We start from the raw sequence: 19598 nt of genomic DNA, 5'->3' as shown, positions 1-19598 counted from the left end.
TGATGTTGATCATGCAAATGTTGAAACCTGATTAATCCACTAATTTTTCCTAAGAGCGAGCATAACAACCCACCAGCTGTTACATGGACCCAGAGCTCTGCCAAGATAAAGATAAATGCTACGATGAAACAGAATATGCGGAAATCGAAGTGGAAGACAGTTCCAAAACAAAATAATTGCTTTTATCTTTTGACTGTCACATCAACGAACTAGCAATTTGGAAGGACTTGGACCATCTTTAACCGTCTATTAGATTGCCAACAGTGCAATTACTGCTTCTAAACATTGTTTACTTTCAGTGTGGGTTGTTCACTTTAATTAATAATTTATCATCAACATGGTGGGTTTTAATTGGCTTAGCACTAAACTGTTTGTAATTACCGTGGTTGAGTTCCAAGCAATTTAGCTTCAAATCAATCACTTGACTGCATCCCAAAAAATTTGGGTATGTAAGGGGATTGATTAATGCACTTATTTATAACAATTTACCACTAGGTAGCTCCATCTAATTCTCAATTTTTAATTTGATTTTTTTTTTTGCACTTAAGTAAAAAAAAGCATAAAACATAACAGAAAAAGAAGAGTATGGTTAGTTTATTATATTAATTTAGACGAGTGGAATTTCTAATGTAATCTGGTAAATGGTTCCAATAGAGGACCTCGGAATGTAATTATTGGCTGACCATGAACTACCAATGACAACAAAATTTGAAAACATACTTGAGTAAATTCTGAATAGACTGAAAAACAACAGATTAAGAAATGGTTTATACCGAAGATAGGGAGGATGCATAGACATTTGAACAAAGGTGGAAGTGGTATAACCCTTGGGAAATGTTATCCTTTTGATATCATTTTAAAGAGTGCAAATACTGTTAAGGTTGCTTTCAGAGATGTTTGTCCACAGAGTGTTACAATATGAAATGTAAGGATAAATCATTGTGTAATATGAGTTAAGGATTTTTCTAAATAACATATTGTATTCTTCTAAAGACAATATGTTTGCAATCTTATTGGAAAAAAATGTTACATGATTTTTCCAAGTGAGGTTTTCATCTGTAAGAATTCCTAAAAGTGTAGTGACTGAAACCCACTCTAAAATATTATTGACTATATGTACAGTAGGGTAAGTATTTTTGGTTTGTTGGTTTCTAGGCATAAACATCATGTTTTCTTTATGTTGAGTGATAGTTTGTTGGCCTTAAACTTACTTTAGATGCTTTTGGGTGCTTTTGATGAGGTCGTGTATATATTTACATAAATAAGAAATAATAAAAGGGACAAGAATCGATCATTAAGGGATGCCACAAGAAATCAACCAGTATAAAGATTATGAATTATTCCATGATACAATTTGCTTTCTGTGCAATAAGTTGCTTTTGAACCATAACAGTTCAGTTCCACTTAAAACTTCTGTAAAGCTTCTGTAATATGACACAGTTGACTGTATGAAATGCTTTCGATAAATCAACAAACACTCCAAGTGTGATTTTATTTTTGTCACATAGAGAAGTGTCAACAAGTTTACAAAGAAGTTGGTAAAAAGACTGACTCTTTAAATCATGTATGAAACGAACTGAAAAACTGAAATAAAGTTACAGATAGAAAATTACTGTCAATACTCACATTCCTCAGGTCTCATCTCAGAGACTTTCTGCAGCCACAACTTCCAGATCTCACAGTCACAGGGTTCATGGGCCTCACCTTGACACTCCCTGGAATACACACAGACAGGTACAGATAAATGTCATGAAGACTGTTAAAATGAACTCTGCAAAGCAAGCATTCTGTCTCTTGATAATACATGGAATTAACACAAAAGATAAACACATCAATCACATAGTGCTGCCAGAGATGCTGTCACAACTGTCAACCACCATTCATTGGTCCAATCTGCCTTTTCAACCAAATGCTTTCCTTATGTCAAAGGAACAATAAAAGTTGAACCGAGATTGCATCCAGCTACATTACTAAATGTCATGTCAACTGACCTCTCTCTCCTCTGAAAATAACAGCCACTCTCAGAAATCATATAGTGCAGTGAGGTAATTAATACTAGTTGGGGTGAGGGAATTGCAAGGGCATTTTACAGGGTCCTGGGAGGATGAATACAGAGCACATGGTGGAGGACTACATAGTATCTGGGCTCTACTCTGTTTACCATGCTACCAAGCTAGCACATGCAGAGAGAAAACACACGTGTTCATCCACCAGTCAGTCTATGTAGATATTCCATGACAACATAGTTATAGAATTTAACCTTTCAAGTCAAAAGAATAATTTGATAGTTTGGTATCAATCTCAATGTCATGTTTGTGCAGTGTACGAGTTATGAGGAGTTTACCCAAGAGCTTGATGTCTTCTCAGATAAGGAAATACTCTCAGATTTCTTGAAGGGTTGTTTGTCAAGCTCTCAGTGGGCTGTCATGCATCACCTTTTACTCAACAGTGGCTTCCATCCAGCCACTCTATCAATAACAAGTGATCGATGGAGTGCTGCTTTTTGGATAAATTGTTCCCAATAGAGCTTCAGAGCTCTCTGTTGAAGTGACCATTGAATTCTTGTTTAGCTCCCTGAAAATGGCACTTTTTTATCTAGTTGTAGGGTTTGACTTGACACCCAACCCAAATTATAATATCCCCAGAGAGGTTTTAATTTTTAACTTTGGTAGTGTATGTAAGGAATGGCAAAAAAACCAAAACATGGATGCATCTGTTCAAACATAAACACACACAGTTCTCGACAAAGACACCTGATGTTTTTAGTGCTTTTCTGTCAAATGTCTCCTGAATTAAAGCGTGGCGGACTTCCACTCAAACCAATAAAAAAATGTTTTATTCTTCATGCATCCAAGTGAAGATAAGATCAATAGGATTGTTTTTGTTCTCATTATTCATATATTTCTTCACTCAAAGTGTTCATGTAGCAAAAACAGTAAGACCTAGAAACACCACCAAAGTTGGCACATAAAATTACATTCATAGAACTCATGGTGGTACTGTAATAATCAAGTTCACATTTTCACAATTATCTCAAAAATTGCTTGGCCTAGTGTTAAAATTATTTTATAATTTTAACCCCCCCAAGTCATCTGCATCTTTTCTCCACTAGTCTTCTCTAAAATTGTCAAATTTTGTGACTTCTTCTCAATTTTCTCAAAATCCTTCATCACTGGGCCAGTCATCCCAAGTTGTTTAAGAAATTAATTTAGTCAGTTTTGATTATACAAGCAAATCAATTTTTATCAAAATAGCAACAAATTGGCACACAGGTAGTCGAGTGGTTAGAGTGCATGCCACGTATGCAGCCGACCCCGGTTCGAGTCCTGGCTCGAAGTCCTTTGCTGTATGTCACACCCCCCATTCGCTCCCATGTTTCCTGTCTGTCAACTTCTGAATAAAAAGGTGTCTATGCTGAAAAATAAATCTTTGAAAAAAATAGCAACAAATGTAGTTATGTAAAATGTGTCTTCACTGAAGGTCATAAGCTACATCAAATATTTCTGAAAGTAGATTTTTATACCTCAACAGAGCATGATCAATTTCTTTAAAGAAAAAAGAAAAAAAAGTTTTGCTTTTTGTCACACCTGCCCTTCCTATCTAGAATAATTGAGCGCACAGTCTTTAACAAAGTCTCTGAATTCCTTTCTGAGAACAACGTGTACAATTTGAAACAAACTGGCTCTAAGCGGGGTCACTCTAACAAGACTGCAATCCCTTTGGTAATAGATTCACTGAGCTCAGCTAGAGCTGCTGGTCAGTCCTCAGTTCTATTGCTGCTAGATCTGTCAGCTGCCTTTGACACAGTTAACCACTAAATCCTCCTCTCCATGCTCACTGAACTTGGTATCTCAGGATCTGCCCTCCTCTGGTTCATGTCCTACTTCTCAAGGAGATCTTTCAGAGTATCTTGGAGGGGAGAAACTGTAATGCTTATCCACAGGGGTTCCTCAAGGGTCAGTGCTCAGTCCCCTTCTCTTCTCAATTTACACCACCTCACTCAGTGCAATTACCTGCTCCAGCGGTTTCTCATACCATTGCTATGCTGACAATGCCCAGCTCATCCTATTATTCCTTCCAGAAGACCACACAGTTTCGACTTTGATCTCGCCATGGATGAAAGACAGCCACCTTAAACTTAACATTTCTAAGACCAAGCTCCTTGTCATCCCAGCCAGTCCCTCTATACCACAACAAATCAGTATCCAGCTTGAATCAACCCAACTCCTACCCACTAAGTCTGCCCAAAACTTGGGTGCCATGACTGATGATCATCTAACCATTAAGGTTCACATGGCCTCAATTGCCTGCTCATGCCCTATACAATATGACTAAGACCAAACTCTACCTGTCTGAGCATGAAGCACAACTCCTGGTACAGGCTCACGCATTGACTACTGCAACTCCTTATTGGCAGGCGTCCCCACATATGCATTCAAACCTCTGCAGATGATCCAGAAGGTTGTTTGTTTGTTTTCAGTAACCTATATCATTACTATTATAAAGCAAAGACCTACACTTAACATTTTCATATATCTAGGGGATGGCATTGATTACTGACCAGCAGAAGAGGTGGCCCTTGCCACAATCTACAGCAGGAGCCCTAAGTAGGGGAAAGCTTAGAATGTCAGCAGTGGATGCTCCAGGGCCCTGGGTGTTCAGTCGCACTGCCCTTTCACACCCCACCTGAGGGCACCAGCGGATTGCTGGATTGTTCTCCACAAATGCCTGTCAACAGGAGAATAAAATGAATACATAGTTCAATAAAAAGAAGTTATTGTGTATTTTTGTGAGGTGTTTTGGTTTAGCTGTAACTTAATTAAAAAGTTTAGTTTAGTTTAGTTTATTTATTTAAAAAAAGGGACAGTGTACATTCATGAACATTTCAAATTAAAATGTAAATGCACCAGCTAAAATAGCTAGTTTTCATCCATTGTACATTGGTAGGTCAGGACAGGGAAGAATAAATAATACATTTCAAAAATTTCAAAATTCCTATTTCACAAATGATGCCTCTGCCTTAAAAGTAAACTGCAGGAATCATGCGGTTGTCTTTGTCGGTGATAAGACAATTTCACTATTCTGTATTGAATGCTAATTTTTATAGAAATCTGCAAGTGTCCATTTCTTTGATCTCTCTACCTTGATGTCAAACTGAAGGAAGCGCCTGTCCATCTCTCGAGAGACCACACTCTCTATGACTTCCACAGGCACCTGCTGATAGCAGTCGAAGGCTGGGCAGAAGATGTTGTGGGCTTCACCCTCTTGGATCTTTAGATTGAGAAACCTGAAGAAGCATATATATATATTGGAGACAGCAAACTAAGAGTTCCTCAAGCCAATTCAAAGACCAAACCTAAATATAACATACCCTTCCCAGCATGCTCTGCAGAACTCATGGCCACAGGACATGTCAACAGGTTCCTCAAAGACGGAGATGGAAGACATGCAGATACCACACTGTCAGACAAAAGAAGAGGTAATATTAGATGCAGTCTGTCAGTCTATGTAAATAAATCCTACCATGCAAGACCCTTTTCCGAGTAAGCATTGCCTGAAATTTAACAAGCTAAACAACGAGCTGACAGGGCCATCTTTTCAAAATGTTGTTATGATTCAATTTAAATATTCAAAGGAATGAAATGGCAGGGAAAGTTATGCCCTTAATAAATAGATATTTGAGTGTGTGTAACTACACACAATAATATCCATGGTTTATGAAAAACCACTGTGCCAAGGCCAGGGCAGGTTAAAATGGTGACCTCTCTTTAGAATGTGGCTAAATGATTTTCTCACACACGCATACACACAGAAACTTGAGACACACACACATACAAACATAGACTGGCCTTGTTACAGTGAAAGACTGACCCTAGTAGTGTACTTTGACAATGGGAGTATTGATTTGTGAAAGAGCAGAATATTATATAATCAACTGTAACCTTTAAATGGGCCCCTGACTAGACCTCTGTTGATTGGCACAGTTCAAGGCAAGCCTTTTAAGAGCCACATGAAAAGATATTGTCTGACAAGCATAACCTATAATTTCTCATACAGTAATTGATAAATCAAGTCTGTCAGCTTGAGCTACCATCCATCAAAAGGTTAGCTCACAGGCCAGAACACTCTGGACTGAAACATCCACCACAGGATTACAGGACAGCTCAACAAAAAGATTTTGTCCTCTAAAACTAAACTTTTTAGAGACAGACAGGCTGACTTTCCCCAGGTTAATGTCAGGTATCAAAAACAGTATAAAACACTGCTACTTTAAAATTTTGTAGAACACTGGCTGATTATAAAGATCAGCTTCTCATCATTTTGTATACAATTTCTGCTTACAGCACAGTCCCAACTTATCTTTGGCTGGACCACCACCATATAGGGGCAGTGAATGTCTGTTCCAGGCTGACTGAGTGAGTCACTGACTGGGTGATGAAGTTACACCATTGGTCGGCTGAATGCCACCACTTCCCGTATCTGTTCCAAATTAAAAGCCCTCTAGCATTTCAAACACGGTCCAGCCTTATACTAGGTTTTGACTTAGTCTTGTTTACAAAACAATGCAAAAAACAGTGACTAACTCTAACATAATGCACAAAACAAGAAGAATCACAACATACATGGATTTTTTTTTCTTGGCTCACATTTATCATAAAGCTGGGAAATGTTGCTAATTGTTAACACTGGAAGTCACAGAAAGCTTTAAATAAAGACACTAATAAAAGAGAACACATACTTAGCCAAAGAACAAATAAGATGACATGACAGCTGACTTTTTCTACCTGAATTCAGCTTGAACACCCTGATTTTTTATCAAACACTTTTATAGTGAGTGAATGAGATACACTGTCAACAGCATATGATTTGCAGCACAATGTCATATCTGTGACTCATGGGTGCTGTAGTTGCTGAAAGCTAACAAAATAATGTTTCTTTCTTTGGTGCTCATTTGCATTTGCAGATAGTACTTGATACATGTTTGGGTTAGCCGCAGAGTGAAAACAATAAGCAGCCCTGCATTAACTAACCTCACCTACTTCATTCCCTATATCAACTATTACATGCCATTTGATTTAGACTATAGATTTAGCAAATTTGACAATATTTTCTGGTAACACCAATGTGTACACTTCATCAACTATTGTCAATTAATTAAGTAATACACTGAAGACTGAATGCATTTCATTTTAGAATAGGTCACAAGACAAAACATATTCATCCAACAAAAAAGATTGTTTTTTATACTACAAGAGTTGTTAGAGTTTCATTTCCATTTGTAATATAAGAGACAAAAAGTTTTTAGCTCTAAATGTGTTCACGACTGAATGCATGTTTTTTAGCTCAAGCTAGGAATTATGGAGGAATAACAAATTTAATACCTCTAGTAGTACAATTCAGTGAGGTTAAGCTTTTGGGGGTCACTCTTGATAATCAACTGTCCTAGAAGGCACATAAACAATATAGCAGCAAAAATGGGAAGAAGACAATCTATTATAAGACGATGTTCCCCATGTCTTAGTCCATGCATCTCTAAGGTTTATGGTGCTGTCTCATCTTGATTACTGCTCAGTAATTAGGTCAAGTGATGAGCTCCAGTTAGTGCAGAATAAAGCAACTAGCACTTCAGTAAGAGGAGGGAAGAAATTGCATCTCACATGGCTGAAAGGTGAAAAATAAGATAGTCTATTAACTTTGACATACTTTTCATTAACGACCATATTGATTTTATCCCCCACCATCTCTCCCTTCATTTCCTGTCATATCTACACTGTCCCTATAATAAAAGGCAAACACCATCCAAAAAAAATTATCCCTATTTGGGAACCTGCATGATGAGCATGACAATTCAACACCAAACAAACACATCTGGACGGCTATATAGTTTGACCCTTAATTCTTGTCTGAAACTGACATTTTGTCTTACTCACCGGCCTAAGGAGAGATTAATCTTATACACGTAATAATAACATTTTTAAAGAAGTGAGTATTTTCATATTCTCTCGTATTCATAACTTGCAAACACTATAATTAACAAAATCCTCCTAGGAGTAGAGGAACTCCTGCTTATGTTTGTAGGGGAGACCCCTGGCATGAATACTAATGACTGCTAGCTGGAAAATAAGGCAATTTAATGCAGGAAGACAGGCATGGTGGTAGAAAAAATAAAGAATTCAGCAGAAACACTTGAATGAATTCATGGACTTAATTTAAATAGCCATTGGTGTATAGTTTTCATGGCTACACTGCCAGTTACTATTAGTATGTGCCATTCCATGCTAGCTTTTACCCTTGCCACTGTAGTAGCTTATTGCACAGTAAATCATGCTGCTCCCTGGGGCTACATGTCCTGTAGTTTAAATTCATGTGATGTCTCCTCACTGACAGTACAGTTTAAATGACAGACTTCACTCAAATGATGTTCTCATCTATCATATCTGTCACTGCAATTCAAAAACTTTTCCTAAATTTATTAACCCAAAATTTCTGAAAACTGAAAAGAGTTTGGAGGAATCTGTGATGACTTAGCACCAATTTGGCTGGTAGAAAAAAAGTGACTCTTTTTTTTCATAATCTTATTCTATTCATTTAGGAAACATTGGTGTAGAGGGATCTGAAGACATGTCTCACCAGAGAAGACTCGTCATCGGCAGGGATGAGGCTGATTTGGTCTGGGGAAGTGATAGAGGAGCGGGTAGTGCGTGGCGTCCGTGGTGAGGGCAAGGTGTCCCAGGCATTGTAGCCACTTGGAGGTGGGTTAGGCATCTGTACCCCTGAGCGTTGACAGCATTCCTCCGCATTGGTCATCCAAACCTCTAAGAGCTTCTCCCTGTCCCAGTCTGAGGCAAAGAGGGCATAAATAAAGAGACAGAGGAGTTAACACGAAACAAAACAGAGGAGCCTAATTGAGGTAAATGAGAAATGTTACAGTTTTGTTATGAGCGCATGAAAATTAGTGTCTGGAAGATAATCAAGAATTTTTAAAAAAGGGAGAGGGGATTATTAGCTGATTATTATTGAATAAGTGTACAATGTTGTTGAAGCAAGGTAACCTCCTCACATCATATCTTTTTACCATAACCCAGACTTTTAAGCTATTTGATAAGCAAACATGTTCACAGGCCATAGCAGCACTGATGTAAACTTACTGGATCAAAAGAGCATTAAAAACAAAAACAGTGTATTTTTGTGATAATATTTTACAATACTGCATGTATGTGGGCCTTAGACAGACATGGACAATCATCAAAGACAATCTATTGCACAATTCCATCATGACTGATAAAACAACACAATTATCTCTATTAAAATCCACAAAAAAAGGTTTTCTCATTTAATTTTATAAATATATATGATTAAATATCTATTTGATACACCAAAGCACACACAAATCCCACTTCAGTCACAACAACACCAGCAAAGCCTTTCAAACAGTGAACAGTGTAGACCTGCTGCCATCTGGTTTTCTGTTTTAGAATAGCTGTTCAATCTGACATTAAAAGAGCTTTTCCGTATAAATATTGAATGAGCTCTGGATTGTGCCTGAGTCTAAATTTTCTGATGAAAAGGTCCCCTCCTAAAATAAGGAACATGACCCGGTCAACTGTGCAATTAGGCCATTATCAGCCTTGAGACACGTTTCACCACTGAAAGAAAAAAAGCCTCACACCCTAAATGGCCTCGTTTAGATAATGAATATTGCAACAATTTCCTCCAACTCCATTCAATTAAAACTCATCAATAATGACCCTATCTTCATGCATTAGGCCATTAAAGAAATTTGAAATTAAAAGTCTTCACATTTAGTCTTAGATATAAAAACTTTGCTTGAGAAATACAAATTGGCAGAAGCAAAGACTGACTGACAGGCAACTAGGCAGGCGAGCAAGAAATTTGGTAAGAACACTGTTAAAAAAAAAAAAGACTTATACAGAAATATGTGCTAGTAAGTATGAACATGTGTGAAGAAATTCATGAAATGGCCCAATCCCCCTTCTCCTGGAGATTAACAGAAATCCTGAAATGTTCCATCCCTATTAGACAGACAGGAAACATTGCCAAGATAGAGCTGAATAAATATAGCACCATTCTGGGGTCACTCTCTATGCTCCCAAAAGTATGTCTCATATGTAGCACACACAGCTTAAAAAACAGCTTCTCAGCCCACTGAATTAGAGAAGGTGGTATTTAAAGGCATATTCTTTGAACTTCTCTACTGACATAATCTGAGCCAAGTTAAATTAACTGGGGTTGTGATTTTCAAAGGCTTTAAGTCCAATAACAATGTTTTTGAACATCTAAATGCCCTAACACACATTATTTTAGCTAGGTTAAATGAAGCTTGGTTGAGAAATCGTTAGCTTAAAGCTGCAAATCAAATCAAAAATGTTAAAAGGCCTTCACTGATTTAGCGTGTCAGCAACACATTTCTTGGTGTGCTGTCAGGTAGTAATTGAGTTGATTACATGAATTTGTCTGGAAAGAATCATATATACTGAGTCATTTTACATGAGCTGAACTGTGTAAATATGTATATTATGTGTGTTGTGTGGATGCATTCATACCCTTAACAAGCTGTGTATCTCCGCTTTTAATTCACAGCAACCATTACTTTACATAATAGATGTAATACATTTATTTTTACAACCCATGTTGTAAAAATAAACTCAAACTTTATATTCTTTATGGCATTTACACTGCATACACACTGTCTGCTTAATAGCAACTCTGTTATCAATAAAACAGCAAATAATTCAATTGTCAGACACATTGCTTTGCTTTGCTAACATTTTACATGACAACATTACAACTCAATGTCATTATCCATTTGTCATGAATAAGACAAAAAGATAAGAAGCAATACAAACAAGTAACAAGTAACTTTCTTTGCTAAAAAAACCTTTTATGTAATTACACGTACTGAAGATTGGTTCTTCTTGGTTGTGAACACACTTTCATTTGTATGAAAAGCCAGTGTGTGTTGCAGCAATCTTATTTACAGTACACAAGTGTTCTTGCTCACATATTTGATAGAAAAGACAAGCCTTGAAATTAGCATCTGAAGCATGTGACAGTGACACTTCACTGAGAGCAATTCAAATGAAATTCTTTTAGATAACAATAGCTGTTGCCAGCTGGTGACATCTTGCCTCTTTGACTGTAAAGAAGTCACTGGAGTGTAGTGTGAAGTTTATGTGTGAGAATGCCAGTCTGAAGACAACTAAGACAATTAATGTTTTCTTCACAAGTTAAACATTAAATATCTATATGAATGTAGCCTTGAATTTTAATATTCAGTACCAATAGGGAGTAGCATGTGTTTGCGTGTGTTTGTGTGTGTTTAATGTACCATTGGCACGAAGAAGTGCCTCTGCAGTGAAAAGTGGGGCCTGCAACATGTCAGCTGTCTCCACTATCAGCATGTCCTTCAGTCTGCGTAGATCCTGAGGTCGCAGGCCCTCATACAGCTAGAGAGGAGGCCAGGAGAGAGGAGAGGACAGAGACAAGAGAAGAGGACGGGAAGATAAAGACAAGAGAGGAACAGAATTATAATAATAATAATGAACCTTTTTTATATAACACTTTTAAAACACAATAATTACAAAGTGCTTCACAAACAAGAACTAATAAAAGAAAGCAGGGAAACAATCATATATAAAATCACAGTCAGCAAATAACAATTAAACCAGTTAGAAGTAATGATAAAAATAAGAGTAACACATTAAAGTAACAGATAAAATAAATTAAGGAAAAGCCATATAGTAAAAGTACATTTTGAGAGATGATTTAAAAGAAGGCAGTGAACTTTCTAGTCTAAATTCCTCTAAGCAATTCCACAGGGTCGGAGCTCTGACAGCCAAAAAGGAATTAAGGTGGGAGTAGAAAGAAAGATGGGGCAAAGTGAAGGAAGAGAACAGAGGTATTAAAAGCGAATCAAATACGCATGACGCATTACTCAGCCAGCCCCAATGAGCTAACAGACTGATGATGATAGGAGTCACATGCCTTGTAGCAAACTATTTTTCTGTGACTAATCTGTGTGTGTGTTTGTTTTTAACCAAAGCATCTGCAATATGAAGTGGTGGGCAGGTCAGCACTTTTCTAACTACATTTTAAACACTGGAATATGGTTAAATAATGCCTGAAGAAGAGATTGTTTTTTTAAATGTATTGTAGGTTTTTATCAGTACCGATATTACACAACTGACAAATCTGTGAAAAGTGCACCTAAGTGTCATCTTACCATAAAGAAGAATTTCATGAAATGATGGTATAAAGTGAAAGTACAAGTTAGTTAATGGTGTGTTGTAAATGACACCAGTTGAGTGTGACAAAATGAAAGCTGTATACCCACTGCCTCTGGGTATTTTATTATGTACCTCTCTTCGGTCGAGGGCTGCGTACTCTGCCTCTATACCCTCTGCCTCGGGGGCAAGAGAGAAGACCATCTGCGACTCCAGGCACAGGGCCAGATCCTTGTGGTGCTGCTTCTCTGCGCAGTCACATGGAGTCTCGCGGTTTTCGTTCTCTGCGAAAAGGTCCGCTTCTCTCTGCACCAGGAACTGTGAGGAGGAAAATTAATCTTTTGGATCAAGGGGCACATACTATAGGCAGAGACACATGCTAAAGCTCACTGGCCTCTATGTAGTTTGATACACTTCAAACTACAAAAACAGTTGAGGACCACTTACTCTGTGATACTCATGGCATAGAAATCATGGCAGAAATGCCTTTTAAATTGCCCCTCGGGGACAAATAAAGTGTTTTGAATTTAATTGAATTTAATTGAATTTATTCTGATAAATATTATCAAAGTAGCAGGAGAGAGAACATCTTCTTGTGGTTGTTATTGTTGTGCTTCTGATTCAAATTTAAAAAAAATGTTTCATCAAAATGAAAAAAATTAAATAAATTGTTGTCTTAAAGCGATGGTTCGGCGTAATTTCGACTTAGCGTCATATGCACCATGACATCTATCTAACCGTTCTCTCAGTGCCTTTTTGAGCACATCGAACGTGAAGAAGGTGCTCTCGCGCGATCACCGAAATACCGTGTGTCGAGATTTCGACAATGTTTACAGCTTTAGCAGTAGCAGCAGAATAAAAGCCATCAGGTAAGTGTTATTTTAGTAAAGTCCTGGCGTACTTACAAACTTTCCACTGCATCAATTTATGAGTAAAGACCCTATTTGTACTACTGTAGAAGTTTGATAACATCCAGGCATTATTAGTGGGGTAATTTACGAGATACACTGGTGGTCCCATTAGCACCTGTAATAAGCCATTCGGCTGATAGCCCTAACTTCCCCAATTTGCAACCAAATGACAAAAAGGTTAGACGTCAGGTGCATATGTCGCCAAACCATCGCTTTAACTAAGAATATGCCATTTCAACGCTGACGTTTGGTCTTGGCAATGGTGCACATAAGATTTTGCAAGGTATGCCACTGTAAGGCTTCTAGGATAAATTATCTTTATTTTTTTTACTATATTTAATTACATAATGAAGAGCCATACAAGTGCATCATACACTGCATGAGCACTGCAATTTGATTATCTACGATTAGCTGTGCAGTCACAGTTAAATCCATTTGATGATTGCTTTTGTTCGCATTGAACTTTAAATCCTTCATCATGAGGATTACACACCATCCATTTCAAAACTATACTCGCTCTACTAATTCAGGGTCTTCATAACAGTGTGTGTCTTTCAACATTTGATACATCCTGCCCCTGAGATGAATAAAGATGTACTGTATTGCACAGCATCTTCCCAAAACTCACCCGGGAGTGCTTTTACCAAAACTTTACGTATGGGTGTGGTGAGCATACATATTATTGTCTCTTAACCAGGAACTGGACTCAACATAAGGCAGCACACCAGCCGCTATTCTCCAAACATATATCGTTAAAATAAAATGACAGATATTGAATAATTTGTATTAACATCAGGGTTACTCTGGCTCCTTTTATCTTCCTTCCCTTCAAATTGCTCTCTGCCTCTCAGGGCCCCTTCAATTCCATCTATGTTGCCTTTGATCTGCACCTAAAAATGTCATACTTGGAAATATTTTACATTAGCCCAGGCTGAAAAATTTCCAAAGGATTGCGTAATATTACCCCAACACAGATCTTCATGCCTGAGGCAGCAGCATAGTGCAGGCAGGTATTCTTCTTGTTGTCAGTGGCGTTGATATCAGCAGTCTCATACTCTCCATGATCCAGCTTTGCTCCAGTCCATGCCAGAATGATTTGTAGACACTCAGCCCGACGCTGTTCGTCTTCGTATGGCCGTGAAATCCTAGGCTGCAGCGCCCCCTCTGAAGTCAGGATCTGGGGCCCCATGCAGAGAAGGTGCAGTGATGTCTCATTGTGCACATTACGCTTGTTAGGATTCCCATCTTTGTTTCGGAGAAAAGACCTAAAAGAATAAGACAGACAGGAATACCACTTCATTTCAAGGTTTTGCTCATTTTAACAGGATGTGAATCAGGCCACCTGTGGGCACACTGTGAGCCCACAGGTGTGTATGTATATACACACACTCACCAGCCACTTCATTAGGTACACCTGTGCAGTCTAATGCAATGGTGGTGGTGTTGCTGGGGTGCATTATATTCTATATAATAATATAAAAAATAAATATTAAAATATGAATATTATATATATATCAGTGTTCCTATTATGTTGTCCACTCCATTAACAGGGGGGCAAAATACATGATACGCTTTTCAAAATAATGCAATCCAGTACACCACCACAACCAACTATGACCTCAATAATAAACATAAAGTAGAATGATCACCTTTCTGACAATGTCAAAAAAACTGAAAATGTGAAAATGTATAAACTTTATAAAGGCTGTTGCATTGGACTATATTAGATTGCACAGACCTGTGTACTTAATGGAGTGGCTGGTGAAAATATATATATATATATATTCATTTATTTAACTATAAAATAGTATTCTATTATGTCTAATTGAAAATCAATCAAGTAAGACAACTCCTACATCAGCTGGACCTTGTTGCACCTCAAATGAATAATTTCCAAATGAATTCCATGATTTTTTTCTTACAGTACATCGGCCTCCGAATTTCAGTGCAATAAGCATAAACTAGAATCATAAGTTATATATATCTGTCCATCTACTCATCACAGTATCAATTCATATACTTGCTTTCACTTTATTTGAATTACCTGCTTCCATTTTACAACCCCTAAAGCATTTTTCAAAATGAGCGCATGCATCCCTTTTTTGGGGAGAAACGAGCGGTTAATATAAAAACATGCAAGGTTGTTAGCTTGTGGGATGGGATGTTCTTGGAGCCCCATCCTATTCTATCCCAGCGTGTTGCATTCCTAAGAGCTGCTAACAGATGGCTATGTGGAGAGACAGATGGGACTGAGACATATAGAGAGAAAACATGAACATTTTTTTTTCTTACGATGCAGCAATGCATAAGTAGATGGGACAACAGAGTGCAACAAAGTGAGAGAAGGGTTTCATGTCTAAAAGGGTGCCATATAAGGAATGCGAATAATAATTCAATTATTCGATAGACCCACACAAAAAAAACAGCACTTAACAAATGAGTCCCTCATCTATCAACCCTTAGATATTCATTCCCCATTTTCAAGCCTATCCAAAGAAATGGCTCTGAATGTGCACATTTACACTTTGTTTCTTATTTGTTTGTTTGTTTTGATCTTTTATGGGACTTATCCTGACCTGAGTAGGCGTGTCATGGCGTGCCGGGCAGCATAGTGTAGTGGAGTGTTGTGCTGGTAGGACTCTCCATATGTAGCGTTGGGATCCAGAGCCTCCTTGAACTGCAGGTTGCTCTCGTACAATTGGCAGGCCAGTATCTCATCCCCATTGATGAGAGCCTTGCGGAACTTGGTCGCTGTGTTCCCCATGTCTTACCCTACTGTGGGTTCAGAGCTCTGACTGACACAGCAGCCTCTTATGTCGTCTTCAACTTGTTCAAGTCCAATAGACTAACATACTGAATGCCCTAAAGAAAAAGCAGAAGAAGAACAGGGGTTAAAATCCCTCACGGCTATGTCCGAGTCCAGCAAGGCCTTATTAGCTAAAAAAAAAAAAAAAAGAATTAACATCAGTTGAGGCAAAGAAAGCTATCATTGAAAAACTTGCAGTCAAACATATTTTTACCACTCTTTCAAGAAAACCAGCCTCTTTGTCTTACAGAATTAATCAGTTCCACTCCCTCTGAATCACAAGGACAAGAGCTTCACGTCCAAGGTTGGTCAGGCTGCTCTGCCACAAGCCTGTGTGTCAGCATCACCACTGCACTCTAAACCACCTCCTTGTGTTTCTCTTTTTATTTTTTTGTTTTGAGTAACTCAACATAGTGCCAACAAAGCTCACACAGAGAGAGGGACAAGACTTCCTCTGGCATCACTAGGAGCTTCCGCCTCCGTGTGCCAAAGCTGCCCATCCCACTGAGGCCAGGAGTCATTGTGAAGCAAGATATCCTCAACTCAAGAACAACATGCAGCGAGTCAGCATTTCCCTTCCACCAGAGCACCATATGGTCATGACTGTTTGGGCAAAGGGATGCTCTTATGAATTTCTGGTGAGGTACAGCACAGATCATGAGGACATAACACCATCTCCATCAGCCAATTACCGTATATTCTACTTCATTCTACCAAGTTAGAACGCTGACATGTTTATGTTAAAGTTTGCTGTTCTCTAAAGAAAACTTAAACAAACATAAGAGTTCAGTTTTGTGCTATTTTTATCAATTCATATTCATTTTTTCAATCTAATTATTTTGCATTGGTGTAAACAGTTCTGTGTACAAGAGAGAGAAATACAGCTCTTGGAAAACCTTTTAGGTATATGGACAAAATGTCCAACTACCCATAGGTTGGCAAGTATGATTAATAAAATGGTACATTAATGTTGACATGCCATTTGCCTGACAATGATTTTCCACTGTTTATAATAACAGAGTGAAGATTGAAAGCATTTGGTTCATTGGCCTAATTATATAATATTTACACAATTTCAGCAATGTTAACCACAAGAGACACTGTGTGTGTAGAGAGAGATAAGTAGTAAAAGGAGGGACTTTCCCAGGTCATCTTGGTGACCTTTGATCTTTTCCCATGGAGATGTATTACTTAGTATGACTTTAGATAATTTTGAGATTCATGCTTAAACAACATGAACATAGGAAGAAGTTGAATACAAAATAATCATGCTTTCACATACACATGTACACAGTGGACCATATGGAGTTCATTAGTGCGGCTGTAGAATGATGAGGTTTTTCCATTGCACCTGTGGCCAAGAATCAAGAGGTTCACTGATTAACAAAACAATATGTATATATCTTTAAATCTTTAATTAAATTAATTAACAGCAGCTCAAATTTAAAATCAAGTTGAACAGCAGATACCCACTTGGCTTTGCAATATGAAACTTACATAATTCCCCAATATCACGTTTAAGTTGTTAAGAAACAATAATAAGAAATAATCCAGTATACAAGTGGACTTCAGCTCCCCTCAGTATAAAACAAGTCCACAATAAGTTCACATAGGTACCTAGTTCATCATTTATTCATAATTGTGTCTAGCTAAACAGCTCAGTTCTGATCATTTATCCCAACTATGTTAATGCTTGGTAATGTCTGGAGGGTAAATCATCTGCAGCCTTCCTCATTATGTGACCCTATATTCTAATGACATACTAATATCACGTCAAAAACAATCTTCAATCTTTACACAGTAAAACCAGGTGGCAGAAGTGAACTTGTATCTGTGTGCAGCGTACTATGACAAGCCTCAAAATCACAAACAGACAGTGTAAACATCTGATAATACACACAGTAATATCTAACCATACTTATCTAACCTCATAAGCGGCAATACAAACTACTCTATAAGGCGACTCTCCACATGTATAACTAATTAACCTAGCTGGCAATAGTTAACGACGCTCCTCCATGACAGCGCCAAACAACAACATTACTAACTATGGCTACGAAGAGTCGCAGTTATGAATAAAGGAATATAAACGTGTGTCTGCGTAGCTCGCCACTTGTCACTAAACTCCTTCATGGAGGCCTTTCCCCACGCTGTGTGGTGTTTACCATTTTCGCTAGCTCAAAAACGACGCTAGTGTGTTGTGTTAATGTTAACAGTCCGCGATATAAAAGCATTTTTACATATCTGGCTTAAAAACAACATTCATCAGCCAACTGACCTTAGATAGTGTTAGCTGCAAACCCTTCTGTTTGTTGCCAGGGCTGGTGTTAATCACTACTTACATTATATTGCTTGCTAGCACTGTTATTCAAAAACAACAAAAAAAGAAAAAGCACATCATGACGCTAGCATCTGCGTTGGTTAACGTCAGTGCATACGCTAGCGGCTCAGCTAGCAAAGCTAACCCCAGTTGATAAACTCGCAGGAAACAATGAGTAACAAGTATTAGGACTTACTCATATGATTCATGTCGTTGTTGTAGAGGCGAGCTTGTGAATGAAGTGTCAGTCGCTGTCGCAGTAAACAGAGGCTTTGCTCGCTACGTGAGGTGACGTTTCTCCATAAACACTGTGTATGCTCAGAGCGGTGATGTTGTTCCTGTCAACTCTCCGCTGGCTCTCTGCTGACTGCTACTGGGCTGCCAGGTTTCACCACAACCCCCCAAAACAGGTGGGAAAACATGGCATATATTCCCCAGACATAAATGAAAGCATTTTATATATGTGTGTCGCTACTTTTACATCTAAAACAAACACACAGTAGTTAAGTCATTTCATCTGTAGGTCTATCTTCTTTCGTATAGGCTACAATGACACGCGCTCAATATCAGCATGAAAGCAACATGATTATATTGTTTTAAAGAAAAAGGTTAAAAAGGCAGAAATACAACCGAAAACGAAGACAAAATCAAAGTCAATCACACACATGCACACAAATCGTAATGGTCTAATAAAAATAGGGAGGGAAACGATTTTTATTTTTGAAAGTTGAAAAACAGTTGTCCAGCCGCACACGCGGCTCATAAGAATGAGAAAACGGGCAGGTTCTAAGTTTCCTGTTAAACGTGGAAACGGACGTGACTGATATCAGGTCATCAACTTTCTTCCAGAGAGAAGGACCAACGTAGTGTAACTAAAAGCTCCCTTCCGAAGAGCTGGATCTTATTCTGGGTATAATTAGACCGGATGATCTGATGGGTCTGGGTGGACTGTCCTTTACAGGTCAGATGACATGCACTGGTGAGAAAATTGCATCTTTTTATTTTAATCCTATACAAATATATACTGTACAGCTATCACAAAGACACAGCATTAGCCTCGCCTATAACTGTACATACTACTTGTGTTGCAATGGCAATATGAGAGACATACATGGCTCTCCAGCTCAATATCTGTCATGCATTTAAAATAGTTCCAACCCAACGTCATAAACTCCAAAATAAATGAGTATTTAAATCAACGTTGTCAGATGTACCCAGTCTCAGGCTTGGTTATCTGATCATAGTTGTGACTGTAAGTACAACAAACCAACACTAGAGAGCGACAGAGTCCATGAAGCAAAAAATCTTCTGGAAGA

The 19598-nt window shown here is 38.1% G+C and overlaps 1 protein-coding gene across 1 annotated transcript in view; it reads right to left on the bottom strand.

The window, feature by feature from the left end:
• Positions 1-18613, bottom strand: part of LOC128366535 (ankyrin repeat and IBR domain-containing protein 1-like) — a 41182-nt gene extending 22569 nt beyond the window's left edge. The window contains exons 1-10 of the mRNA XM_053327270.1: positions 18479-18613; positions 15733-16018; positions 14121-14421; positions 12381-12563; positions 11351-11468; positions 8632-8840; positions 5372-5460; positions 5143-5287; positions 4562-4728; positions 1627-1715 (exon numbers count right to left, since the gene is read on the bottom strand). Coding sequence (XP_053183245.1) covers positions 1627-1715; positions 4562-4728; positions 5143-5287; positions 5372-5460; positions 8632-8840; positions 11351-11468; positions 12381-12563; positions 14121-14421; positions 15733-15920 — 1489 coding nt within the window. The 5' untranslated portion in view covers positions 15921-16018; positions 18479-18613. The remainder of the gene's footprint in view (positions 1-1626; positions 1716-4561; positions 4729-5142; positions 5288-5371; positions 5461-8631; positions 8841-11350; positions 11469-12380; positions 12564-14120; positions 14422-15732; positions 16019-18478) is intronic.
• Positions 18614-19598: the final 985 nt, after the last annotated feature.

This window comes from Scomber japonicus, chromosome 10 (genome assembly GCF_027409825.1).
Source record: "Scomber japonicus isolate fScoJap1 chromosome 10, fScoJap1.pri, whole genome shotgun sequence".
Lineage (NCBI taxonomy): Eukaryota > Metazoa > Chordata > Actinopteri > Scombriformes > Scombridae > Scomber > Scomber japonicus.
The sequence above is the reverse complement of the archived record's forward strand: the minus strand, read 5'-3'. Positions and strand labels throughout refer to the sequence as shown.